The sequence below is a fragment of the Aspergillus wentii genome (assembly GCF_001890725.1).
Source record: "Aspergillus wentii DTO 134E9 unplaced genomic scaffold ASPWEscaffold_10, whole genome shotgun sequence".
NCBI classification, from domain to species: Eukaryota; Fungi; Ascomycota; class Eurotiomycetes; order Eurotiales; family Aspergillaceae; genus Aspergillus; species Aspergillus wentii.
The window spans coordinates 525,978-550,868 of NW_024467841.1; the positions used below are offsets into that span (position 1 = coordinate 525,978).

At 49.7% G+C, this 24,891-nt stretch overlaps 13 protein-coding genes across 13 annotated transcripts; 11 read left to right on the top strand and 2 right to left on the bottom strand.

The window, feature by feature from the left end:
• Positions 1-559: 559 nt before the first annotated feature.
• On the top strand, positions 560-2,354 carry ftmE (cytochrome P450 monooxygenase ftmE). Its single transcript, XM_040836805.1, has one exon. The coding sequence runs from the start codon at positions 627-629 to the stop codon at positions 2,169-2,171; it is 1,545 nt and encodes a 514-aa protein (XP_040683552.1). The 5' UTR covers positions 560-626; the 3' UTR covers positions 2,172-2,354.
• Positions 2,355-2,851: 497 nt separating this feature from the next.
• Positions 2,852-3,824, top strand: ASPWEDRAFT_177609 (DUF3425 domain-containing protein; the record flags this gene model as incomplete). The annotated part of the gene is made up of 2 exons (XM_040831690.1): positions 2,852-2,978; positions 3,025-3,824. 2 exons carry the CDS (start codon positions 2,852-2,854, stop codon positions 3,822-3,824), a joined length of 927 nt encoding a protein of 308 aa, XP_040683553.1.
• Positions 3,825-4,210: 386 nt separating this feature from the next.
• On the top strand, positions 4,211-5,177 carry ASPWEDRAFT_122309 (uncharacterized protein; the record flags this gene model as incomplete). The annotated part of the gene is made up of 3 exons (XM_040829147.1): positions 4,211-4,503; positions 4,555-4,736; positions 4,789-5,177. 3 exons carry the CDS (start codon positions 4,211-4,213, stop codon positions 5,175-5,177), a joined length of 864 nt encoding a protein of 287 aa, XP_040683554.1.
• Positions 5,178-5,482: 305 nt separating this feature from the next.
• ASPWEDRAFT_55408 (aldo/keto reductase family protein) lies at positions 5,483-6,524 on the top strand (the record flags this gene model as incomplete). Its single annotated transcript, XM_040838203.1, has 2 exons — positions 5,483-5,522; positions 5,575-6,524. 2 exons carry the CDS (start codon positions 5,483-5,485, stop codon positions 6,522-6,524), a joined length of 990 nt encoding a protein of 329 aa, XP_040683555.1.
• Positions 6,525-7,159: 635 nt separating this feature from the next.
• ASPWEDRAFT_55409 (glutathione-independent formaldehyde dehydrogenase) lies at positions 7,160-8,351 on the top strand (the record flags this gene model as incomplete). Its single annotated transcript, XM_040838204.1, has 2 exons — positions 7,160-7,529; positions 7,585-8,351. 2 exons carry the CDS (start codon positions 7,160-7,162, stop codon positions 8,349-8,351), a joined length of 1,137 nt encoding a protein of 378 aa, XP_040683556.1.
• Positions 8,352-8,805: 454 nt separating this feature from the next.
• Positions 8,806-10,109, bottom strand: ASPWEDRAFT_177613 (uncharacterized protein; the record flags this gene model as incomplete). The annotated part of the gene is made up of 4 exons (XM_040831691.1): positions 8,806-9,057; positions 9,122-9,197; positions 9,258-9,904; positions 9,954-10,109. 4 exons carry the CDS (start codon positions 10,107-10,109, stop codon positions 8,806-8,808), a joined length of 1,131 nt encoding a protein of 376 aa, XP_040683557.1.
• Positions 10,110-10,864: 755 nt separating this feature from the next.
• On the top strand, positions 10,865-11,766 carry ASPWEDRAFT_63338 (DUF3425 domain-containing protein; the record flags this gene model as incomplete). The annotated part of the gene is made up of 2 exons (XM_040838694.1): positions 10,865-10,978; positions 11,045-11,766. The coding sequence occupies exon 2, from the start codon at positions 11,143-11,145 to the stop codon at positions 11,764-11,766; it is 624 nt and encodes a 207-aa protein (XP_040683558.1). The 5' UTR covers positions 10,865-10,978; positions 11,045-11,142.
• Positions 11,767-12,168: 402 nt separating this feature from the next.
• On the top strand, positions 12,169-13,539 carry ASPWEDRAFT_122030 (aldo/keto reductase; the record flags this gene model as incomplete). The annotated part of the gene is made up of 5 exons (XM_040829125.1): positions 12,169-12,293; positions 12,346-12,432; positions 12,482-12,562; positions 12,622-13,192; positions 13,249-13,539. 5 exons carry the CDS (start codon positions 12,169-12,171, stop codon positions 13,537-13,539), a joined length of 1,155 nt encoding a protein of 384 aa, XP_040683559.1.
• A 395-nt stretch (positions 13,540-13,934) lies between these two features.
• On the top strand, positions 13,935-15,950 carry ASPWEDRAFT_122351 (uncharacterized protein; the record flags this gene model as incomplete). Its single annotated transcript, XM_040829154.1, has 3 exons — positions 13,935-14,579; positions 14,609-15,060; positions 15,113-15,950. 3 exons carry the CDS (start codon positions 13,935-13,937, stop codon positions 15,948-15,950), a joined length of 1,935 nt encoding a protein of 644 aa, XP_040683560.1.
• Positions 15,951-16,620: 670 nt separating this feature from the next.
• Positions 16,621-17,640, top strand: ASPWEDRAFT_46640 (aspartate aminotransferase family protein). The gene has a single exon (XM_040836806.1). The coding sequence runs from the start codon at positions 16,649-16,651 to the stop codon at positions 17,603-17,605; it is 957 nt and encodes a 318-aa protein (XP_040683561.1). The 5' UTR covers positions 16,621-16,648; the 3' UTR covers positions 17,606-17,640.
• A 1,972-nt stretch (positions 17,641-19,612) lies between these two features.
• On the top strand, positions 19,613-20,923 carry ASPWEDRAFT_46641 (putative catechol dioxygenase). Its single transcript, XM_040836807.1, has 2 exons — positions 19,613-20,078; positions 20,129-20,923. The coding sequence occupies exons 1-2, from the start codon at positions 19,828-19,830 to the stop codon at positions 20,814-20,816; spliced, it is 939 nt and encodes a 312-aa protein (XP_040683562.1). The 5' UTR covers positions 19,613-19,827; the 3' UTR covers positions 20,817-20,923.
• A 292-nt stretch (positions 20,924-21,215) lies between these two features.
• ASPWEDRAFT_122113 (uncharacterized protein) lies at positions 21,216-22,589 on the bottom strand (the record flags this gene model as incomplete). The annotated part of the gene is made up of 6 exons (XM_040829128.1): positions 21,216-21,459; positions 21,513-21,940; positions 21,994-22,117; positions 22,170-22,338; positions 22,385-22,486; positions 22,535-22,589. 6 exons carry the CDS (start codon positions 22,587-22,589, stop codon positions 21,216-21,218), a joined length of 1,122 nt encoding a protein of 373 aa, XP_040683563.1.
• Positions 22,590-22,965: 376 nt separating this feature from the next.
• ASPWEDRAFT_733584 (uncharacterized protein) lies at positions 22,966-24,698 on the top strand (the record flags this gene model as incomplete). The annotated part of the gene is made up of 9 exons (XM_040839316.1): positions 22,966-23,063; positions 23,108-23,157; positions 23,202-23,219; positions 23,264-23,414; positions 23,459-23,610; positions 23,660-24,035; positions 24,080-24,322; positions 24,367-24,475; positions 24,525-24,698. The coding sequence occupies 9 exons, from the start codon at positions 22,966-22,968 to the stop codon at positions 24,696-24,698; spliced, it is 1,371 nt and encodes a 456-aa protein (XP_040683564.1).
• Positions 24,699-24,891: the final 193 nt, after the last annotated feature.

Consider the following 24,891-nt stretch of genomic DNA (forward strand, 5'->3'; position numbering starts at 1 on the left):
ACCATCAACCATTCCAACCACGGGCACCATGCGGATACATCGACCTGGACCTCAGGTGGTCAGCTGCATTCTGATGGATTGCCCTCTGCATCATCAATGCAAGGAGAAAACCGAAAAACCTCTCGCCTCCCAAATTCGTCCATCATTCTTACATCCTAATTTCTCACCCTGTCAGCTCGGATATTTTCTCCGCGCCGCTGACCTAGGTTTCCATTCCGGAACAGCTCGTCTCATGACGGCAGTGGAATGCAAAGGGTCTGAGATCTAATCTTTGGTGTCACTGTAGCTGCCGCTTACATTGCTCGGCGCTTTGTTCGCGTGAGGAATGCTCGAGACGCAACTCAGAGCCAATCCCGTTCGCGAGGGGGCTGGTGTCATTGCCAACATCGATATGCCCTTTGCTCCTTGTAAGGCCGTCTGTCTACAATGCAAGGACGGCCTGTAGCCCAAGCCCGCATTCCCCCCACCAGTTGTGGCGCTGTGCTTAGAGCTGAGGCTCCTTGTCACTATCAGTGTCCAAGAGAAGGAACTGCGGCTCAACCATCTTCTGCCATTTCACTCACATTCTCTTATATCCTGCGATTGTGCGTTGGACTTTGTGAAAACTCCCGTCCGAACAAGATACAATGTCAGACCCAGTCTCTCATAGTTTGCGCCTTCTGTGGGCTCTTGCTGCGGGGGTCTTGCTATATCTCTATATCTCGAGGAACCGTCGCAGGCTGCCTGTACCCCCCGGACCCCCCGGACTCCCCATCATCGGGAATCTCCTCCAAGCTCCCAAGTCTGAAGTCTGGAAGGTGTACCAGAAATGGAGTCAGCAGTATGGTCCTGTCATAGCTGTCAAGTATGGACACAAAACTTCCATCATCCTGTCATCCGCCCAGGTTGTCCACGAACTCCTCGGCAGACGCAGTCTGAAATATAGCGAACGTCCAAAGCTCATCGGCCTGGATCAGGTCACCCGGGGGCTTCATTCCGGGCTTATGCCGTACGGACCACGATGGCGTGCGGCTCGCGCACTGCAAGGGACCTTTCTACGTCCGTCCATTGCCCGCAAGTACCGCCCATTGCAAGAGGTCCAGAGCCAGCGTGTGATACACGACCTCCTCACCACCAACGACTTCAGTCGATGCTTCCATCGATTCGTTACGGGTTTGTTCCTGACACTGGCGTATGGGATGCCCATGTGGCCGGACCAGTCTGTCCTGGAGGAATGGGATGCCCTCTCCAGACGAAAAGCACACCTTGTGGAGCCGGCCTTCTCAGTGACCGGACCCATGGCGGAGTTCTTCCCCTTCCTCACTTGTCTTCCTGCCAAGTGGCAAGACGAATGCAACGACATGTACAATGGACGCACGCGAGTCTTCGGACGATATCTGCGGATGGCCCAGTCGGCGAAGTCGTGGAACTGGGTCAAGCAGCAGTCCACTCACAAAGCGGCGCAAGAATTGGATGCCACTGAACATGCGCATGTCATGGGCTCCCTCGGTGAGGCCGCATTAACGCCGTACCACGCCCTTCGAACCATACTCCTGGCCATCTATCTCCATCCTGTAGCTGTTGCCCAGGCGCAGGCAGAGTTGGACCGTGTGGTTGGTACAGATCGCCTGCCGACCTTTGAAGATATCCCACAGCTCCCCTATGTTAACGCCTTCATCAAAGAGGCAGTCAGATGGCGCACGGTGATGCCCATGTTTACTCCTCGGGTCATGCGAGAGGACGACGAATACATGGGCTATCACATACCGAATGGCTCCACCGTTCTGTTAAACCAGTGGGCCATAGATCACGACGAGTCCACATTCCCGATGCCCGAGGAGTTCCGCCCAGAGAGGTGGATAGATGATCCCTCCTTGCCTAGTTTTTTCTTTGGTCTAGGGCACCGAGCCTGCCCGGGTGAACAGGTAGGCAACGACTCGCTATTCATCGTCACATCGCGCGTTCTTTGGGCTTTTCACGTGGGCAAGGACAGAGAAGGATGTGATATCCAGCCGCAGTCGATGTACAAGAGTGTGGGATCGACATTCATCAACCCCGTTCCACATTTCGACGTCTGTTTCACCCCGCGGGATCAGGCTCGTCAGTCACTGATCGAAGAGGGTTTTGACGCCGCTGAGAAAGACGCTTCGGTTCTTCTTGATCAGATTAAAGACACTTGCCAGGCAATCTAGATTTCCCACTCGTGGAGCTGGGTCAAGGAGTTTACTATACTATGCCTTATTCTCTTTTCTCCCTCTTTCACTTTTCTTTACATATCTTTCCTTTATCCTTAGGCCCTAAGCTATAATACGTATTCTAGAACTAGGCTTTTGTCATAGAATTAGGTTATCTAATCCTACTTCTTTATATTCCCTTAATGATAATAGTCTACTATCTTCAGACCTACAGGAGGTTTTCGGGCAATAAACTTAACCTAAGGTCCTCGATATATTAAACAATAAGGTAGAATAACATTGATATCCCAAAGTTCATTGGCCCACACTTGGCTGTCAGCACGTAGCTGAAAGCAGCGTTATGGATACCCTACTAGCCTGTGTATATATATATATATCAGTGTTTGTTCCCTGGAATATCCTAGTTAACTGTGAAACAAATAAAAAGTAAGACGGATAAAGATTCAAAAGAGAACATTTCAATGCTGACGGGGTTGGGATATAGAGATCCATAAGCACGTTGACAAAAGTTGAGAGCATATAACGACTTGTTTGTTCCTCTACACTAGACATGGCACCTGCCTATTCAGGACTAGTGTACTGAAAACAGTCTAGACTGAAAGCCTATTATTACACCGTAATCTCCATAATCACGCACAGTGACTGTGATCCAACCCACATCCGATGACAATCTAGAAATGTCCACGAGCGCAGAGATGCATGGGGACCTTATTGCAAGTGGGATTGCCATTTCCAGCCAATCCCGTGAGCCGTCTAGAGAGGAACGACGCAGGAACCAGAATCGAGTCAACCAACAAGCGTGGCGTGAGTAACATGATTCATACTAGGGTCTTTGCTTACGGTGATATAGGGCAGAGAAGGCGTGATCGAAGGGCAGCGGAGCAGCTCGCCCGGACTCAACAGCTGTATCGAGAACAAGCCACAGCGGCTGTTGTACCAGCCAGCTCGACGGATTATGTCGTTCCAGATCTTAGTAGCCTGCTCGATCTCATACGAGGAGAATCTCAATATGATAGATCAACTGCAAGGGACTGTCAGTTAACTCACCCTGGGCTATCTCGACTACTATCTGTCTTTGAGGCAGCTGCATACCAGAGCTACCGCGGAAACCCACGTGCGGATCACCGCTTAACGCTGGTGAAACTGAACGTGTTCCGCGCCTTTGTGTGTAACATCACTGCCCTCGGATACACGCGGGAAGGAATGACAGACGATTCCCTCTCGCGCTTCAGCATCAACGGCCCTCAACCCGCGAGCACACCAGCAGAGTCCATCCCAGCCAGCCTACAACCAACAGCACTACAACGGAGCCAGCCCCATCACCCATGGCTGGACTTCTTCCCCTTTGCACGACTACGAGACAAACTCATCCAATACGAAGATTACATGGACGAAAGCCAATTCTGTCGCGATTTGATGGGCTTCTGGACGATGCCGGATGAGGATAACTGTATCATTGTCTGGGGAGATCCGTGGGATCCGATGAACTGGGAAATCACCGAAACGTTTCTACAGAAATGGGGGCGGCTGGTGAAGGAGTGTCCGGAGATTATGTGGTCGACGAATTACTGGCGTCATGTACGGGGGGAGAAACGGCTGACGTGGAGAGCTTCTTTTGATCAGCTACGCGTGCTGCCGGTTCATTTGTAATCTGTATCTACAGACTACTAAAAAGGAATTCAACAATCTCTGTTCTCCTTATTTCCGACCGCAGGACCAGCACTGAAGAAAAGGTGGGAGAATCTCCATCGATTATCTCCATGAAGGCATTCCCAGAGTGGGTCCACAGTGGCGAAATGGATTACGCGCTAAGGGTGGGTCCATACACTCTATCGGAGATAAGCCGCCCAATTAGATTTATGGGATTTTGTATGCTGATGCTGATGGCAATGGGGATAACATCAATGTTGAACATTGAACCTACCACTGACAGACGTACATATATAAAGAAGAAAACAGAAAAAATATGTAGCATTCAAGCTACAATACATCTATATTCCTCTTGAACAAATCGAACAAAATCCAATAACAACACCATGGCACCCCAACTCTGGCTAATCACCGGCGCATCCTCCGGCTTCGGTGCCCTCATGGCAGAAAGTGCTCTCAAAGCCGGCCATAAAGTTCTCGCAACAGCCCGCAGTCCTACCAAGGCAGCACAGGATTATCCCCAAATCGCAGCATTAGGCGGAAAGTGGCTCCAGTTGGACGTGACGAGCAAGAGCACAAAGGAGGTGGTTGAACAGGCCATCGGAGAGAATGGTGGTAAGATTGATGTTGTTATTAACAATGCGGGGTATGGGCTGTTGGGGAGTATTGAGGATGTCAGGTATGTATTCAATTCAACTGCTAGGTGGTTGGCATACTGATCAATATATAGTGAGGATGAACTTGACATCCAGTTCCAGACAAACATCTACGGCGTGGTAAGAGTCATCAAAGCCGTTCTTCCCTTAATGCGAGCTCAACGCAGCGGCACCATCGTCAACATCAGCAGCATTGCCGGATTCACGGCCGGTCCTTCATCTGCCGCATATTCCATGTCCAAATTTGCCGTGGAGGGTGAGTCGAATCCCGCATCACATACACTTGCATCGTGATTAACACCAACCAGCCCTCTCTGAATCACTCTCAGCAGAACTCAGCCCATTCAACATCCGGGTTCTGCTGGTCGAGCCCGGCGCATTCCGGACCAACTTCATCGGATCGCATAGACTGCCCGCGGCCGGAATGACCAAGGATTACGAAGGCACGCCTCTAGCTGCTGCTATGGGGATCTGGGATACATACGCTGGCAAGCAGCCTGGTGATCCTGTCAAGGCCGTTGAACGAATTCTGGATGTCATCCAGTTGCAGGGTGTTGGGGAGGGCAAGGGTCATCTGTTGAGATTGCCGCTTGGGACTGATTGTTTCCCGCGGATGGTGGCTAAAATTGATACTGTCAAGCAGAATTTGGAGGAGGTTAGGGAGATTGCTCTTAGTACGGCTGTTGAGTCTGAGTGAACTATTGGTGCCTCACGGGGATAGTATATAGAAATTGACTTATTCAGAAAAGATCACATTCCTACGCTAAATGTCAGTAATGAATTCCTCATTCTTGCATGCGTAAGATGTCTATTTCAATGGATAACGCCGTAGATAGTGGGGATTGAAAGACCCACCTCTAGCGCATAATCAGATTCCCTCTCAGTCAAAGGGCATATAAGAACACCAGGCTGGGCCACTGTCTGCTGAAATCATACACACCAGTTCTGCCCTTTTCTACCTATCCTAAAACCATACAAAGTATCTATCAACCTACCTCAACCATGAAGGCCGTCTTTGGAGCTATGAACATTGGGGAACCTGGTGATCTGATTCCAAACTTGCATGCGAAAGCAACTAAAGCTAACATGACCAGGCGACGACCGGACCCCAGTTCACACCGTTGAAGAAGCCCAGAAAATGGTCGACCTTTTCAAGAGCTATGGCCATATTGACATCGACACCGCTCGAATCTACGGCAACGGATCGTCAGAAGAATTCCTCGGCAAGATGGACCTGACCGGGATGAACGTCGACACCAAGCTCTTTCCATCGGCAGCCAATCCGTCCGTTGCGTTCGCGGAGATTGCATACCACCACACTCCCAGTGACCTTCGCGCCGGCCTAATGTGCAGCCTCGAGGCACTTAAGGTATCCAAAGTGCATACATGGTACCTGCATAGCCCAGACCGCACCGTCCCATTCGAAGACACCTTCCGTGAAGTGAACAAACTCCACCAAGAAGGATACTTTGAGAAACTCGGTATCAGCAACTACCAGTCCTGGGAGGTGGCGACAATCTGTGACATCTGTGATCAGAATGGATGGGTGAAGCCGAGCATATGTCAGGGTATCTACAACGCCTTTCACCGCGCGGTAGAGCCGGAGTTACTACGCTGTTTGAGACACCATGGGATTTCGTTTTACTGCTTCAACCCGCTGGCAGCGGGCATGTTGACGAATCGGTATCACCGTGGCAAAGCCGATGCTACCACCGGAGGGAGGTTTGATTCTGCAACAGGACCAGGAAAGCTTACACGTCGGAGATACTATCACGATGTATACTTTGATGCCTTGGACATCCTTAGACCAGTTGCAGGGAAGCATGGGTTGACGGAGGTGGAGTGTGCGCTGAGATGGCTCTCGCACCACTCACAGTTGAAGGATGAGCTTGGAGATGGGATTGTAATTGGATCAAGTAGTGTGCAGCAGCTGGATGAGAATATGCAAGCAATGAAGAGAGGCCCTCTTCCTGTTGAGGTAGTGGATGCTCTGAATGCGGGATGGGAGATGATTCGCGGAAAGGAGCTTATCTACTGGCATTGATATGTTCATTACTCTCCATTTGAACCAGATAGTTAACTTGAATTGAACTTCTGGCTTAGAATTTTATTGCGTTGTGGGCTGTACTTGTCAAGGCCTTAGTTGATCCCTAGTAAAGATAGAAGAGTGTATATATGTTTCACCAGGGGAAACCCCGGAAAGATAAAGCAATCGATCACTACTTGTGATAACCAGGCAGATCCGATCTGCAACTGCTTGCCCCTTATTCAGAGCAGCTTCGTCATTAATGATGTATGTATGCAGCAACAAGAATGATGATGCATATGCCATGCAATCTGCTTATATGCCAAGGGCGGGTCGACATGCTATGTTCCTATTTGCTGATAGACAAACAAGGTTGTTATCATCCAATGATGATCGAGATATGCCCAGGCAGCCATTAAACTGCCTCCTGCATCCATTGATCAACGCTGGACATGGATTATCATTCTCTCTGTGTTACAACCTGTAACTGATTGTAGAAAACAATGGTCTTTAATGCCAAGATCGTTAGGAGATGGGCTGATGATGTTAACTCCGAGTCAATTTAGTTGCCAAGAGGAGAGTATGATATAAAAGAGACGATATGGTCTGTATCGAATTGACATCCAACAGTTTCCTCTCATATTAAATCCAACATGGCACTCAACAGAACCCTCGCTGCCACGATGCGAGCAGTGGCCTGGTTTGGACAGCCGTACAACGTCTCCGTCATCGACATGCCTGTTCCTAGCATCGTCAACCAGACAGACGCCATTGTCCGAATCACCACCTCAGCCATCTGCGGCTCTGACCTGCATTTCTACCATGGTTTTACAGGAGCTGCCGACGTTCCATGGGGTCTTGGCCACGAGGCAGTTGGATATGTCTCTGAGATTGGCAGCGCTGTATCTTCGCTTCAGGTCGGCGACTATGTCATCATCCCTGACAACGCCCACAGTGGCCATTATGGACAGCAACACCCACTCTCCTTTGGATCTGGTACACCTGGCTATGGTGGTCTTCAGGGTGAGCTCCACTTATCCGTCCTGCATATGACACTGATGACTGACGATACTCGCAGCGGAATATGCCCGTGTTCCCTTCGCAGACGAAAGCCTCATCCCCATTCCCTTTAACAACCGGACCGGAAACTCCACCAAAGAACTCGACTACCTGATGATCGCGGATATCTTCAGCACCGGATGGCACGCGCTGACCTACACCGGCTTTCAGCCAGGCGACACCGTAGCCGTATTCGGCGCAGGCCCAGTCGGCCTCATGGCCGCCTACTCGGCCCTGCTTCGCGGTGCATCGCGCGTATACTCCGTTGACCAAGTCCCCGATCGCCTCGCACTCGCCTCGAGTATCGGCGCTGTACCCATCAGCTTCAACGCCTCAGACCCCGTCCAGCAAATCCTCGCCCGCGAGCCAAACGGCGTGACAAGAGCCGTCGACTGCGTCGGATTCGAGGCCGTGAATGCAACCGGGCAGCGCGAGGATGGCATCATCCCGCGCAACCTGCTCGCCGTCACCGCGAACCAAGGCGGCATCGGCATTCCCGGCGTGTATACAGGTGGAGAGAACAGCACTCGTGGCGCCCCGTATGCCGATCAGATCCCCGCAGAGTTCCCGCTTTCTGTTTATGAGCTCTGGAGCAAGGCTTTGACTGTGGGAAGTGGGATTATTCTGCCGCTTGAACATGCACAGGCTCTTGTTGATCTGGTTGCTGCTGATAGAGCTACTCCTAGCTTTGTGGTCAGTTCGGTCATTGGTATTGAGCAAGTGCCAGAGTACTACAGGCGGTACAGCGACCATTTAGAGCACAAGATTGTCATCCGCTTTCCTTGATGGGGGTGGTTCATACCGGTTGTGGCTGTGCTTGTCTTGCATCTGTGACTTACTTTGTACGGTAAAATTGAAGAACAGGCTGTAGTCGGTGGAGATGGGATCACTATTGATATAGCTCAGTATTTGCACCTGTATGTCAGCATGATAGCAAATTACCTTAATTACGCTACTGTCTTTCCTTTACGAAAATAAATAAATAAATTTGCATATAAAGATTCCGTGAGATGGATATTAAACAATAGACCATATATTTCTTAATAGGTGACAGGTTAATGCCACTTTTTATAGTAATTAAGACATCATACTTCCAATGTCGATAGTGGTATATCTACTCTGAAAGTCTACGGTAGCTAGATATACAAAACTAACCTTTTACCCATATAAGACCACTCTTACTATTGAAAGTGAAGAATGAATTTACATTTCTCAAAAACACTCACCAATATAAACCCCCTTAGAATAAAGATACAGGAGCCAACAAAGCCACCCAAGCAAACACCGAAGTCAATGATATCCGACGCAGAATCTTCAGCGAAGAAGATGGCGAGGTAGGAGTGCTTGATGGAGATGAAAATGATGTCACTGCATCCAGAAGAACCTTTGTACAGTGCGTAAGATGGTTGATGTTGTCAACCCCGAGGAGACTAAGACGGACATAGGCAGTGGCATATTCGGCATTCCAAACTGTCTGGCCAGTGTTTCGATCCTGTCGGCAAGGGAAGTGAGTTGGTATCCATTGGGTTGTGATGAATTACATCAAGGTCACTTACTCCAAATGCCGTGAAGCTGGATGAAGTTTCGTCTGTATTGGCAAGGGCTTCGTCACTTGATAGACGGAAACCCCCTCTGGATCAAACCAAGCCATGGTTAGCTATCAAAACAAACTGATTGCTTCGATGATCTTACGGATGAGAATTGGACGAGGTGACCTCGCGGTAAAAGTCGACATCCCAGACACCTGGGGTAGAATCCAGGGGTTGTCCAGCACGAGAAGGATCCACAAAGTACTGCTGACCGACAGTATGGGCGCCAACGAGAGCAACGAGATCGCGAGGTTTCAAGGTCTTGTTTCGAAACAGCTCAATCAAGTATTCGCCATCTGTGGCATTATTTCCTGGGACTAGTCCGGATGGATTCGCAACACTGCTATCATTGAGCCCAATCAGCGTTACGATTCTCGGTCCTAACGGACAGACCACCGTTGCTACATTATGCATGAATTGAACCAGGTCTGCGGCTACAATTTCATATTGCGAATAAGAGTCCAGGATGCCAAGGGCGGTTGATCGGACCTGCTGGAGACCATTGTTCTCGAAGCGATTGATCTCATCAGAGCTCAGGAGTAAGCTGCCGTCTGCTCCACCATACCCACTGGTGGTTGACCATGTCCCGGCGTCGTGGAATCCAAGACGCACAGAGGAGCGGGCAAGACGAGAGCAGGTTCCATCGAGGCTTTGGAATATCTGTACCAAGTCCCGCTGGATATAATCCCACACGCAGCATGCGTCGTTTGTGCATTCACTGCTGCCTAGTGGCCCAGGAGCAGTGTAGTTCTTTCTGGCATCAGAAAGACGGATCTGAAGCGACTGGGAAGGGACACACCTTGGTTGAATTGTCTTCACAGGACTGCGTGCCACCAAGGCAGTCTCTCACTTGCCTTCCCACCTCTGTTGTTGCTCCGTCACTTAAGCCTGGAATAATTTCCGTCGTGTCAGAGCTGGCAGACTGCCGACTCACTATGTCTGGGAGAAAGGCCATGGTGGAAAATGCCATGGCTGGCAGAGCAAACAGAAGCAACTTTGAGATTCTCATCTTACGATTTGGTTAGAGGCTTATAGCATAGAAGTTGTTTATAGCTTAGAAAAGGCAGGCTTGTATGTATATTTCCGAAAACCTATCTTACATCTAAATCAGGAGTACCCCAGAAACGCAACGGCTGGACGCTATTTACTTGGCCTTTCTACTACACAGACCACGGAGTTACTTCTTCGGCTATAAATACAGGATGGCTGGATAGTCATTATCTAGGAATTTCAACACCCCAGTTATTCTGGCCCACTTGACTCCTATCCTTATTGAAGGTTATTCAATGGAAAAAGGCTTGGCTGCTTGGTAGATGTCTCTATCTAAATAATTCTCGAATTCAGTATGAACATGTTCTATTTGGCTATTCATCAAATGCTATTTCTATCGGCGATCCACCACTAGCGCGTCAGCAACCTTGCAGGAGGACCATCGCCTATATCGGACTAGCTTCATGCACCCTGATGACAAGTGGGCCTGTGAACTCTTTGTTTACTGGACCAATTGAGCATGTGCGACCCACACAAAAACGTTATCCCCGAAGGCCCACTCTGGGCGGGTGGCAATCCCCCTCTGGGCTGCAATACATATATGCAGATGCACTCTGCTGACTGCAATATGGATCCTCAACCTCTAATGCACTATTTCCGGTAACCACTTTGATAAAAGCTCCCCCATAGAGACAGCAAAAATGCCCGATGGAGCAATTGCTTTACAGTCATTCTCGGAACCTATCAGAGCCTGGCCAGATGAGGATTGGTCTGGGATTTCAGATCCTCAAGTGCGGCGGAGGCTGCAGAATCGTCTAAATCAGCGAGCGCGGCGTAAGTCTGAAATGTGGCATAGTTTAGTCAAATACACGACTGACGGGGAGAACTGCCCATATGCAGGGTTGCGGGGAAATCAGACGAGATCTACCAAGGCGTTGTCCATCACAGGGCTCAATTCCACAGAACCCACACCACATCCTGGCGCTGGCAATAGTACGATGCTTATGCTCCGGCAAATCGAACACATCCACATCCTGCACGCCGACTTAGCGGAGACCAGGACCATGATGCACAATCTAGAAGCAATAGCGCGTGACCAGTACCTTGTCGGCTCCCCGCGTACCGACTTGCTACTCCATCTAGTCCAGTTTAATTTCACCAAGGCTCTGATGGAGAATACAAGAGTGCTAGGCCTGACATCGGCGGAGCTGCACGATGATGCCATTTCACCGTTCAACACCGCCGGCCCGTGGCAGTATGACCGTCACGCGCTTCTCCCTCCTGGGCTACAGCCCACTATAGTCCAGCGCACTGTACCTCATCATCCATGGCTAGATCTGCTTCCAATTTCGCAGATGAGAGATAACCTCATCTTTGCTGGAGAGTCGTATGATGAGACTCAGTTGTGTCTCGACCTGAAAGGGCAAGGAAGCGTGAATGCTGAATATTCGGGCATCATTGTTTGGAGCGACCCGTGGGATCCGAACGGGTGGGAGGTTACGGAGGGTTTTGCTCGCTCTTGGGGATGGGTTATACAGGGCTGTTGGGGTCTCTTCCGGTCTACGAATGCTTGGAGAGCACAGCGGGGTGAGAAGCCTTTATTTCCGTCATCTGCCAACTGAATATGTGTTTTGAAAGAGAGATCATAGAGACCATCATTAGCGTGTTCATCTGTTTAATAGTACTTATAAAGATCACCAGAAAGAACAATCTCTTAATCAATCCCATTCATGATGCTTCCTAACCATGGATCAAGGTGGGTCTCTTGTCATCATAGTTACTTGGGCCACCAATCAGAACAAACTTGTCATCACAATGCATCACCACGTTGAAAGGACCTTAACTCCCCACCATCGATCCCAAGTTATGATGAGAAGCAAAATTATAATCAAGCTTGTTTTTTCTTGATTTAATGCGATCCACTGACCCATTCTGATGTATTTAAACCTGGCAATTCCTCTCGATTGACATGAAACAACAACGATCTTCTCAGTCTTCATTTAAGTAACAACTTCCATATCGCAATGTCTGTCTTCGCCCTTGCCCCCAAGCCAGCCAGCCTACTTGGCTACCACCGAGTACTGGCACCATCGGCTGGTATCAAGGTATCGCCGCTGTGTCTCGGGACCATGAATTTTGGGACTACCTGGTATGATACTACCCCTTGGCAGCTTGACATCAAACCATCTCACATTATGCAGGAAGGATTTTATGGGTGAATGCAGCAAAGAGCAATCGTTTGCATTGCTTGATGCTTTCTACAACGCAGGCGGCAACTTTTTAGATACGTATGTGGCTGCCAATATACCTATTGATCGGTTGTTAACAAACATCCAGAGCGAACAACTACCAGCAGGAGGAATCTGAAATGTGGATTGGCGACTGGATGAAAGAGCGCGGGAACCGTGAGCAGATGGTGTAAGTGATCTCTCACTCATGACGATGAACATGGATTTATGTTAATATGGCATGTCTAGCATCGCAACAAAATACACAACCGGATTCCGCACCTCGCATCGCGACACCGAGCCCATCCAGTCCAATTACGTGGGCAATTCCATCAAAAGCATGCGCGTCTCCGTCGAGCAGAGCCTGAAAAAGCTGCAGACAGACTACATTGATCTTCTCTACGTGCACTGGTGGGATTTCACCACCTCCGTTGAGGAAGTCATGCACGGGCTCAACAATCTCATCGTCTCTGGCAAGGTGCTCTACCTGGGCATCTCAGACACACCGGCTTGGATTGTCGTCAAGGCGAACGATTACGCTCGATCGAACGGCTTGCGTCCGTTCTCGGTGTACCAAGGTAAATGGAATGCTGGGTTTAGGGATATCGAGCGGGAGATTCTCCCCATGTGTCGGGACCAGGGAATGGCTATTGCGCCGTGGGCGCCGCTTGGGCAGGGGAAATTCAAGTCTGCCGAGGCCCGTAGTGGTGGGGATGAAGCCGGGAGTGGAAGGGCTGCCAATCTGAGCGAGCATGATATCAAGGTATCAGAGGCTTTGGAGCGAGTTGCGAAGAGCAAAAACACAAATCTCCATGCAGTTGTAAGTCTATCTGACCTCCTGGAAGAAAGATACATAGCTCACCATCATCTCAACAGGCCCTGGCATACGTCATGCACAAAACCCCCTATGTCTTCCCGATCATCGGCCAACGCAAAGTCGAGCATCTCAAGGCAAACATCGAGGCATTGAGCGTGACGTTGTCTGGTGAAGATCTCGCTCAAATTGATGCTGCATCTTCGTTTGATATTGGATTCCCCATGAACTTCATCTTCCGTGATAGTTACGCAACCAACAGTACTGCGGCAGATGTCTTTTTGACCAAGGTGTCTGCGCAGATTGACGCTCCCCCGCATGCTTTGCCTGTGCAGGCGCGTCGGGAGGTTTAGGCTAGTTGTTTGAAAAATGTCAGGAGTAGCCAGGATATGGATACGCTCGGTGTTGACGTTGGAATTGCAGACATAGACATGCTCTTTATACTATGTGCAAGGCATTGTCAAAGTAGTGTATGTTACAGCCAGACTAGATACAATAACTACAGCCACAGAAGAGATTAAACGAAATCCATTCTTAGTCATGTGAAACTCTGCTTTCTTCTATCTAACATAACATCTTATCTGATTGACTTGTTTCAATATCGTAAATCTACAAAATGATTGGCCCCGCATTCCGCTGATCCCGCCGGGAAATTCCGCGGAACCGTCCTGTCCGGCCTTCCGCGGCCTTCTCCGGCCTGGTTTAACCTCGCCATTTCCCCTCATCTAAGAATTGCACAATCGACATGATGGACGCAGAGTCATCTCGTAATGCTACCAGCCAGGGCCGACCATACCGGTCTCACGTGTACCCCGCATGTTTGCCCTGCAAGAAGCGCAAGTCGCGGTGCAAGACCAAAACCTCGGGAATATGTATCATGTGCCAGGCGCATGGGACTGACTGCGTTTTTCCATATGTCGATGACAGGTTGAATCAGCGATTGGCAAATCCGGTCAAGGTGTCGGGGGTGGAGAAACGAGGAAGGGCTGGGAGGCGGCATCTGGCGCAGCGGGGCAGTCCTAGGATATTACCGCGTCTGGGGGCGGGAGATGGTGTGTCGGCTATTGCTAGGGTGGATGAGGATGTGGCAGTGGATGATCAGGATAATGAGCAGGCGTTGGTGGGCATCGTGGCCGAGTCGGGGGAGAATAGCTCGCATGTGGTGAGTCCGGCGGTTGCGGATGACAATAACGTGCTGGAGAGTTATCTTTCTGCCATCCCTGATGCCCGACGACGATGTCTGGTTGGGATGAGCTCCGGCTTGCATCGAGGGCGGCCAGTACTGTTTAATAGCGTTCTAAGACGGCCTTTGGGCGTCAATGCGAATCAATCTCTCGCGGCGATAAAGTGCGAACTGATTGAGAAATACATCGAGCCGGACGTGAAGCGGCTGGTGGATATGTGAGTCGCATTATATTTGAGCCGGAATACATGCTAAGAGAGAGGTTCTTCGCCTGTGCCAACGTCTGCTTCCCCATCTTCGACGAAGCCTCGTTTCAGCATGTCTACTGCAGCCAGAAAGAGAAGATATCCCCGGCCTTACTCTGCAATCTATACGCCAACGCCCAGACGTACTGGCATCATATTCCTAATATACGGAGGCCAGACAATCGGTTCATCTGGAATCAGGCAAACGAGGCCCTTCATTCGGAGCTGTTCTTATCACCGGGCATTTCGACGGTGATGGCCATCATCCTTAATGTCTGCGGCCGACCGAGTACTTCAATCTTTGGCAATGGCGGAATGGTTGGACTGGCAGTGGCTCTGTCCAATGCGCTGGGTTTGAATCGGGATCCGTCGAATTGGAATATATCGCCGCTGGAGAAGAAGTTTCGGATACGCATCTGGTGGTTGATAGTGGTGCATGATCGGTGGTACAAAAGAAACCTTGTGAGACTGTCATATTCACTGCTAATATATCTTCAGGTGCAGCCTGGCCTATGGGACTCCTCTCCAAATCCACCGCAAACAATACGACGTGCCACTCCCAACTCTAGACGACATCTGCCCCCCAGACGCTCCTCCATCTCAGATCGCAGCATCCTCAATCTTCATCGCTCTCACCAGTATAACCGAAGTCCTCAGCCGCTATCTCGAACACATCTACACCGTCTCCAACCCATCCCCCAACCTCTCAGCCCTCGACCTCGAACAATGGCTCAACAACTGGGAGGAATCTCTCCCCGACGACATCCGCCGCCTCGCCCTCTGGGGAAGTAACCTCAACGCCCCAGGTGCAGCCAATTTCCGCCTCTCATATCTTGCAGTTAAACTTCTTCTTCGCAGAATCCAGCTCGATCTTGAAAAAAGCCTCATCCACACAGAAGACGACACCCTCGCTGCATCATACACACACGCACAACGCGCAGCCGAAGAGATCGTCCACCTCATCCAGGAACTCAACGAGTCTGATCTCCACGGGTTCTGGATCCCCGTTAACGCATTCACCCTCACATCCGCTACGACATTCCTCCTTCGTATCGGTTTACGCGTGAAGAATACTACCACCCGTAATGCGCCTCTGCGTATTGCGAATGACATGATCACTACACTCCGTGCGCATCGTGATAACTATGGCTGGGATCTTGCAGACCATTGTTTGGTGAATTGTGCGGATTTATTAGAGAGGATCGGCGCTGTGGAGTCGGGTGGTGATGTGTCTGCGCAGTTGTTTCCGGATGTTCAGGAGAATTTGGATATCGATCCGTCTATTTTGGATGAGTTGTTTATGGGGATGACGGGGTTGGAAGAAGTTGACCTGTAGTATTTATATGGTTGGTATATTGTGAATTATTGTCATCAGATGGCTTTTATACTTGACATTAAGCGCAATTTAACCTTTCATGACGTTGAATTAAATTGGTAAACACCATCACTCAGTTTGGGTCGAGAATAAGATGGACTTGGAAGATAGAGTATCTCAATACAGTAAGAGATGGACATTGCATGCTAATATACCAAGGCCGTAGTTATCTGCCCGCGGGCAACTCCGCGGGCAACATTCACTCATCTGACACAAGATACCATAAATTGAACCGAACCACCGTCTGTCCTCCTTATCCACATCCCATCCTGTTCACCTTCATCAATACATCTCATCCAACCAACAAAATGGCATCAACCAACTTCTTCTCCAGGGCAGATAAATACCTCATGTCGACAGGCGTCCCCTTCTCCCCCGTCGTCATCACCAAAGCCCAAGGCACTCGACTCTACGACGCCAACAACCGCCAAATCCTCGACTTCACCTCCGGCCAGATGAGCTCGCTGCTCGGCCACTCGCACCCGGAAATCGTGCAAGTGGTACAGAAGTACGTCGCTGAGCTCGACCACCTCCTCAGTAACATGATCTCGCATCCGGTGGTTGATCTAGCTGAGCGGCTGGCGAGGGTTCTACCGGCACCGTTGGAGAAGTCGTTTTTCCTGAATACTGGGTCGGAGGTGACTGAGGCGGCGATTAAGATGGCCAAGTGCTACACGGGCAAGTTTGAGATTGTGGCCTTTGTGGCTAGTTATCATGGTCTGACGCAGGGGGCGGGATCGGCGACGTATTCAGCTGGAAGGGCCAACGGGGGTCCTTGTATGCCTGGGCAGCTGGCATTCCCTGCTCCGTATGCTTATCGCTCGCCGTTCAAAAAGGCAGACGGGTCGTATGACTGGGAGACAGAGATGGATTTCGGCTGGGCGATGATCGACCGGCAAAGCGTCGGTTCGCTGGCCGCGTTCATCATGGAACCGATCCTCTCAACTGGCGGCATCCTCGATCTTCCACGAGGCTATCTGCAGCGTCTCAGCCTCGAATGCAAGAAACGCGGGATGCTTCTCATCGTGGACGAAGCGCAGACAGGCGTCGGCCGGACAGGAAACATGTTTGCTTTCCAACACGACGACATCGTCCCTGATATCCTCGCTCTATCCAAAACGCTGGGATGCGGTCTCCCCCTTGCCTCAGTCAGCACGACACCTGAAATCGAGCGAGGCTGTAAAGAAGCCGGTTTCCTCTGGCTGACGACACACCTCAACGATCCCCTCACTGCTGCAGTGGGGAATAAAGTCTTGGAGATAGTCGAGCGAGACTCCATCACCCAGCGTGCATCTGAGCGCGGTGCACAACTCCGCGAGGGCCTGCTCAAGTTGAAAGAAAAGTACTGGTGTATTGGCGATGTCCGGGGTCGGGGACTCTTACAGGGGATTGAGATTATCTCGGGTGCGGACACGAAAGCGCCAGGGTCGGAGTTGGGACAGGCTGTGTCGGAGAGAGCGTTGGAGAGAGGTCTTTCGTGTAATATCGTCAATCTGCCCGGTATGGGAGGTGTGTTTCGTCTTGCGCCGCCTGTGACTGTTTCCGTGAAGGAGATTGAAGAGGGGTTGCAGATTCTGGATGAGGCGTTTGATTATGTTCTGAATCAGTCCAGGTAGAATGTGAATAGTATCATGCAAGAGGATTTCCCGCAATGTCATGCGACGTTTCCTTTCCTGATCCAAGGCGTTTCGTCACACGGCGATCCATAGGTCCATGCTTCTCCTCGTAGATTCGACCAAAAGTCCTGCTATACCAAAAGATTGCGTCGTCATCGCCACAGCCATCAAGGATATCACTCCCGATATTAAAATATCCCATCATCATCGATATGTATGACCTCAATAACTCGCCCCAAGCCCTAATACATATCTGTTGGATAGATAAACAAGACTGGGTTCGCGAAGAGAAGTACTAGAGATGCTTAAACATTGATTTTCTTGTCTCGAAATATCGAATAGTGCAAAACGAAACAATCGGTAGAATGATGATCATGGAATGCTGTACGTATCTATTGTGTATCTAACTAACGATATAAATCCATTCTCGTACTTACTGACAGAATCACTTCATGAGACCAAATTTGGGACAGTGAGTCAGTCCACAATCTACATTACCATGTATAAAACTCATAAAGACCGTCAACCAAGAATTATCATGGACCGGCCAACCACGATACTACACGGTGAGCCTCATGTACGGATCCACCGACAGCAACACGCTAGACACCTACAGCGGCACCACCAACCCACTTGGCATCCTCCGCATCGTCGGCGGTGTCAATCTACTAGAGAACCAGTATCTGGAGTTCCGTGGGTCGGGAGGCTTGGACCCCTGAATACCGTGTGTCATCTGGATGCGAATGGGTTCCACTACATTGAGGACTGGGCATCAGTGCGGTTTCCGTGACGCGATGGGATGTGGTTTATGTTTCGTCTGCGGTGCCGTATAAGCGGGGCGTTCATGTTGATCCTGCTGATCCGGCGAATTTGGTTATTGAGGGTATGTTATTGTTTACTTTGAAGATACTTTTTCTGACTGGTTTAGATGTTAAACTTCCTGAGAAATGGCGCCATTGCTATCCTTTGGGAAGATGATGAGGAAAAGGCCATGCATAAAGCCCATCTTGATCGGCGCCAACACAGTTCTCACGGCCATGGTCACTAGTAAGTATGCATTGCATTCTGTAAATATATTTCTTGTATTGGTATTTCAATATATATGATATCACATACAGCAGTTAAATGAACTACATATTCTTGAACACAATTATTATATATAACACCATTGAGTATATATATAAATCACTTGCTTATTATCCAGAATAGGAATGACTGAATTCATTTATATAACTACAGATAGCCTTATTCATTCATCACAGCTTTCATTGCTGCAAATGCCTTGGATGATCATCACCCCTCTAAAACTCCAGCGGATAACCCCCTCTTTGTTGGGCAAAGTTTGATGGCAGCCACTCCGAACCCTCGGTCGGGTGAGCTTTAAAGGGGTGTTCTGGAACACTTCCCCATATATCCAGTTGCCATACAAAACAAAGAGATAAAATTCCGCGAATTGTCTGATACGTAAAATGGCTCATGCTATGTTCTGAAGGTATATGTTTATCCACAGCTAATTGGATATTCTGAATGTCTCATGATTAACTATGGTCCTACTGTACAACCAGTGGATTGATGATTCCCATCCCCCGATTCAGTATTATTCCGCCCCGCCTTTGCCTCAGCCCCGGATAATGACTGGCATGTCGATCCAGGCAAATGATCCCCCAAAGGGCTGACTGCTGACTCAGCGACGGGTAGCGGGCGGGGGTCAAATCCCGGAGAATCTCCCAGAGCGATTAGCCGCGGGTAAACACTTACCCCGGCTTGTATGCCACACGCTCTACACAGCACACGGTCGAGATGCTCAGGCCATCGATGCTGGTTTAGTTTTCCTGACTGCCTGATTGGCTGCTGTAGCCCTGATCGTTCAGCGTGTTCCCCATGATGTTGCAAGCATCACGCGTGGTCTGATAGGCTGGGCTGAGGTAATCCACTTCGGCTGGCCAACCCACGGACTTGCCGCCGCTTCGGCTGTTGCGCCGCAGAGCTGGCCGATGCACGACACATTCTCCATCTGGCACTTTATCTCTGCTGTTCCCTGGTTCTCTCCGCAGTTATGACCAGCCGAACGATTTGCCGTTGCGCTGCCTTCGGTATGCAGACTTGCCACGGCCGTTGGCCTATATAGACCTCCGTTGTCTCGCTGCCTTTTCTCCCATCATTCTCTCCATACCCCAGATACCCAGAAAACCATCTTTTCTCTCTCACACCAACCACACATCATGTCTACCAATTCCCGATTCGATCCCAACTTCACTCCTTATGTCGTCAAGGCAATGGGCCCCAACACCCCCGAGCGCGCTCGCGTCATCCTGGGCTCGTTGATCACTCACATCCATGACTTTGCTCGTGAGGTCGAGCTCACTCCTGCCGAGTGGATGATGGGTGTTGAGTTTATCAACTCGATCGGAAAGATCAGCACTCCCATCCGTAACGAGTGCCACCGTATCTGCGACGTCATCGGTCTTGAGTCGTAAGTCAAAAAACACCACAAAAAACTTTTACCAAATTAACATCTTTTAGCCTCGTCGATGAGATCGCCAACAAGATCGTCACCGAGCAGGGTGTCTCCCCCACCTCCAACGTCATTCTCGGTCCCTTCTGGTCGCCCAACGCTCCCTTCCGTGAACTCGGCGACAGCATCATCCAGGACCCCAAGGAGGGCGGCAAGGTGACCTACATGCACGGTGTGCTCAAGGACATGGAGACCGGCAAGCCCATCGTCGGCGCCGTCCTCGACATCTGGCAGGCCTCCGCCAACGGCCAGTACGACTTCCAAGATCCCACCCAGACCGACAACAACCTCCGCGGCAAGTTCCGCTCCAACGAGAAGGGCGAGTTCTACTGGTACTGCTACCACCCCACCCCTTACTCCCTCCCCACCGACGGGCCCGCCGGTGTCCTTCTCAACCTCATGGACCGCTCCCCCATGCGTCCCGCCCACATCCACCTCATGATCACCCACCCCGACTACGCCACCGTCATCAACCAGATCTACCCCTCCGACGACCCCCACCTCGACATTGACTCTGTCTTCGCCGTCAAGGACGATCTCGTTGTCGACTTCAAGCCCAAGCACAACGACCCCAAGGCTACCCTCGACCTCGAGTACAACGTCAAAATGTCCGTCAAGGAGCACCACCCCAACCCCAACTCGGCGCCTCCTGTCTCGTCATTCGAGCGCTTCAGCAAGCAGCAGAACAAGCTGTAAAGGGTTCGCTTTTCTAGAACGGTGTTTTTTTAGAGATTTCATGTATATATAGTTTAGCATGTTGCATTTTCACGAATTTCAAGATATCTAACGATGTTCACTTCTTCTCCACTTTATATTTGTCGCCAGATTAAGCTATTCTAGAACAGATTGCCATGTAGCTAGCCCCATGATCCATGCCATCCTGGCTTGAAGATCATCCTCTGCTTAATTTGCGGAGTGCAGCTTAATCTCCCCTTCTCTGATTGGCTGTCCACGAGGGAAAACACACTCCCGGGATTCTTATCCGAACCACACGTGACCTATCCCTCGGCTTACCGTTTCGGGAAGCAAACACCTCAGGCAGAAACACTGAAAAGCAATCATCTCCATTCGTAACCTCATTCTCAAGCAGGCAAACTAGTTATAAATCTTCGCATGCAAACCCGGAATAACCTCCAAATCCTTCGGCTGGTACGTGTACTTCCCATCCGCCGAGATCTTGGTATCTTTTAGACGACGCTGCTGCTGCGTCTGGCGGACTTTCACCCACTGCTCTGTCGTGAGGTGCTGGCCAAGTTCTGTAAAGGCGTTTTTGGTGAGTCCTAGTTCGTTCAGCACGGGACTGTTTTGGATTGGGTCGAGGATGACGTGGTTGTTGGGTCTATCAATTTATTAGTATTGACGATAAGAAAAGGTAGGAAGGGGGGAGGCTACCTAGCAAAGTAAAGCACCCCCAACCGATCAACATGCGCCTGATCCGGCGGTGGTGCATGCACGCGATGAACACTCGACTTGATCAGTCCCCCCGTGAGCGCAGTCAACGCATCACAAGTGTTAATCGTGATCGTCCCATCCTGAGGCCTCACCCACTTCCACTGACCCTCTGAGTTGAGGATCTGCAGCGCAGCAACAGGCTGTCTGAAGAGGAGCGTCACCGTGCCCAGATCCGTGTGTCCGGGACTGTATAGATCGCCCACTTTATTATTCTCCTCGACGCTGCGCGCGGCGTAGTGCATGTACCGGAGGTGGTCTTCGCCTTTGACGTCGTATTGGTGGTCTTTGACGAGCTGGTTTTCGTCGGGGAGTTGGAGGAGGATGGCGAAGAGGCGGAGGAGTTTTTCGACTACCTCTGTGTGGCATTTCTATACAGCTTAGTATGTCATCAAATGGAAATATATGGGTGGAGGTGGAGTACCCGACTAAAAGCCTCAATCTCCTTAATATTCTCCGCGAGAATAGCAGGCTGCTGGCGGTGATGATGGCCGTCGAATTTGGGGATATTGTACACCTGCACGTTATCCTTGATGCCGTTTCCAAGGCTATTCAATTAGTTTAATTCTTAATTTATCTGCCCAAGAAAAGAAGACTTACATGCGATGTCCAGCCGGTCTATACCCATTATACTCACCACGCACCAAGTCATCACTATTGTGATACTTGAGTTTCTCCTCAAGAGGGAGAGCGTAGAATTCGCGTCCTAGGGCGAACTGACGGTCGATTTCTTCTTGGGGGATGTTGAAGTTTTTGACGTAGAAGAAGCCTTGAATATGAGTATGCGGTTTTATAGTTGGAAGATGTATGCTTACCGACATGGCGGACGGCGTGGTCGAGCTGCTTGACGAGATCTTCTTTTCCGCCCGGCTGTTCGTATTGGCTGAGATCGAGGGTGATTAATTCAGCCCAGTCGACTGTCAATCAGTATATTATAATAAATATAATGGTATTGTGATACTCACGCTCCGCCTTTGTCACAGGGACATGGTCATATCGATCAATCAACTTTCCAGGCATGTTTAACTTTTCTGACTCAATAATAATGGTTATACCAACCTAATACCAGAATCCTGAATAAACATTAACATAAATATATCCGCCCCTATACTACCCCGCAGATGTCGATATTATCACGCAAAGCACGCAATGGCGGCATCAAGCGTCGACCTGTTGTTATGCTGGGATGTCAGCACGCCATCCAGTGCCGGCAGCCAACATGCCGAAGATAAGATCGATTGTGCTGCATATAACTGGTTTTGCTTTTATCTGGTGTGCTGATGGGTGGAATGGCGACACGCGGTGGGGGAATTACACAAATTGGATTTTGTGATATAAGTTGGGGTGCAGATAGGCTTTTTGGTTGAAGAATGTGTGGACGATATTGACAGCCAGGATGTCGGAGAATTCAAAGTCGGAGAAATTGACGTTTGGCAGGTTGATTAAAGAGATTTTTAATTGGTATCCGTCGTCTTATCCGAGTGAGGAGAGAAAGTGAGTATACACGCCATTGTATGGCGATGAAGCTAACATTACAGACTTCTGTTCAAACTCGATGTTTCTATTTTGATATTTGCTTGTCTATGCTGTAAGTCATTCATTCTGCTTATTATACTCCAGCTAACAAAATAGTCTTCGTCAAGTATCTGGGTAAGCTCACCACCAACCAATGCAGCTGTATAATTAACAAACAGACCAAACAAACATCACCAATGCCTACGTCAGCGGCCTCAAAGAAGACCTCAACCTCAATGGAAACCAGCTCAACTATTTCAATGTCTGCTACTACACCGCATATGTGGTATTCCAGGTTCCTGGTCTACTCTTGCTGTCGCGGCCAAGTTTGTACGTTCTCTTTCTATATATACCGACAATAACTAACTATCCAGAGCACGATGGCTTCTTCCCGGCCTTGAAGTTCTCTGGGGTATTTGTACATTCGCCCAGAGTCGGGTTGCTACTGTTGGTCAACTCTACGCCCTTCGCTTCTTGGTTGGAGCGTTGGAAGCGCCTGTTTTTGCGGGAACCCACTTTATCTTGGGTATGCTTTATCTTCCTATAACTCAATTGAATAGAGCTAATCAGAAAAGGATCATGGTACTCTGGCCCCGAACTCTACAAACGAGCCGGAATGTGGTTTGTCTGCAATCCACTCGGCTCGATGGTCAGCGGATATCTCCAAGCAGCTGCATACACCAATTTATCGGGTGTGTCAGGGATGCCTGGCTGGCGATGGCTGTTTATCATTGACGGCATCTTTACTCTTCCCGTTGCACTGATTGGGTTTGTTGTCTTTCCTGGAATACCAGACTCACCGAGACCGTTTTACCTGACTGAAAACGACATCACATTGGCCAAGGAGAGGGCAAGACGAGCGAATATCCGTCGACCAGGAAAGCTAGGATTGGATGTGTTCAAGCGGTCGTTGAAGAGGTGGCATATTTGGGTGTTCATCACCTGCTATGCGTGAGTATTCCTGTCTTGGATATAGAGAGATGCTAATTTATCAGCTTCATGATCATCTCCGCCTATCCGAGTAGTTATATGAGTCTGTGGCTCAAGGCAGAGGGATACTCGGTGACGCAGGTCAACAATCTCCCAACTGTTATTTATGCGATTCAGATTGTTGCTTCGTGGCTGGGATCGACTCTTGCTGCGATTTATCCAGGGTGGATTATCTATACCATCGTGTCGATCTGCTGTTTGTTTTCGACATTGTGCATGATTGTTTGGAATATTCCTACTGCTCTCAAGTAAGCTCTCTACTACCTTTGGATATTATGTTCTAACAATCTAGATTCGTCGCCTGGTATCTCTTCGGTCTCTCGGGATGCCTGAGTCCAATCTTATACTCGACAGTCAACACCATCGTCAAAGATGACTCAGAAGAACGAGCACTGATTCTAGTATGCCCCATCCAAGCCCGTATTATATACAATACTAATAGTGCTGAAGGGCTCCATGATGACATTCGGCTACTCATTCAACATCTGGGTCCCCCTTCTCCTCTTCCCCACTGCCGGTCCAGATGGTGCCCCCAGATGGAGAAAGGGATGGCCGGTGACGTTTGTATTCTACTTTCTGCTTTGGGCCGGGTTTGTCGCTTCAATTGTCATTCACAGACGGTGAGTCCCCTGGAATATATAAGTAGAGGAAGCTAATGTGTGCAGGGAGAGGAAGAGGGATGTTCCGACGTCATCGAGGGACAGTACGGATGGAGATGGAGAAGATGTTGTTGTGCAGGTTGGAGAGAGGGCGAAGAATGGGGTGTGATTAATGATATTTGGTGGATAAAGTATACTACTACCTAGGTAATATGTTG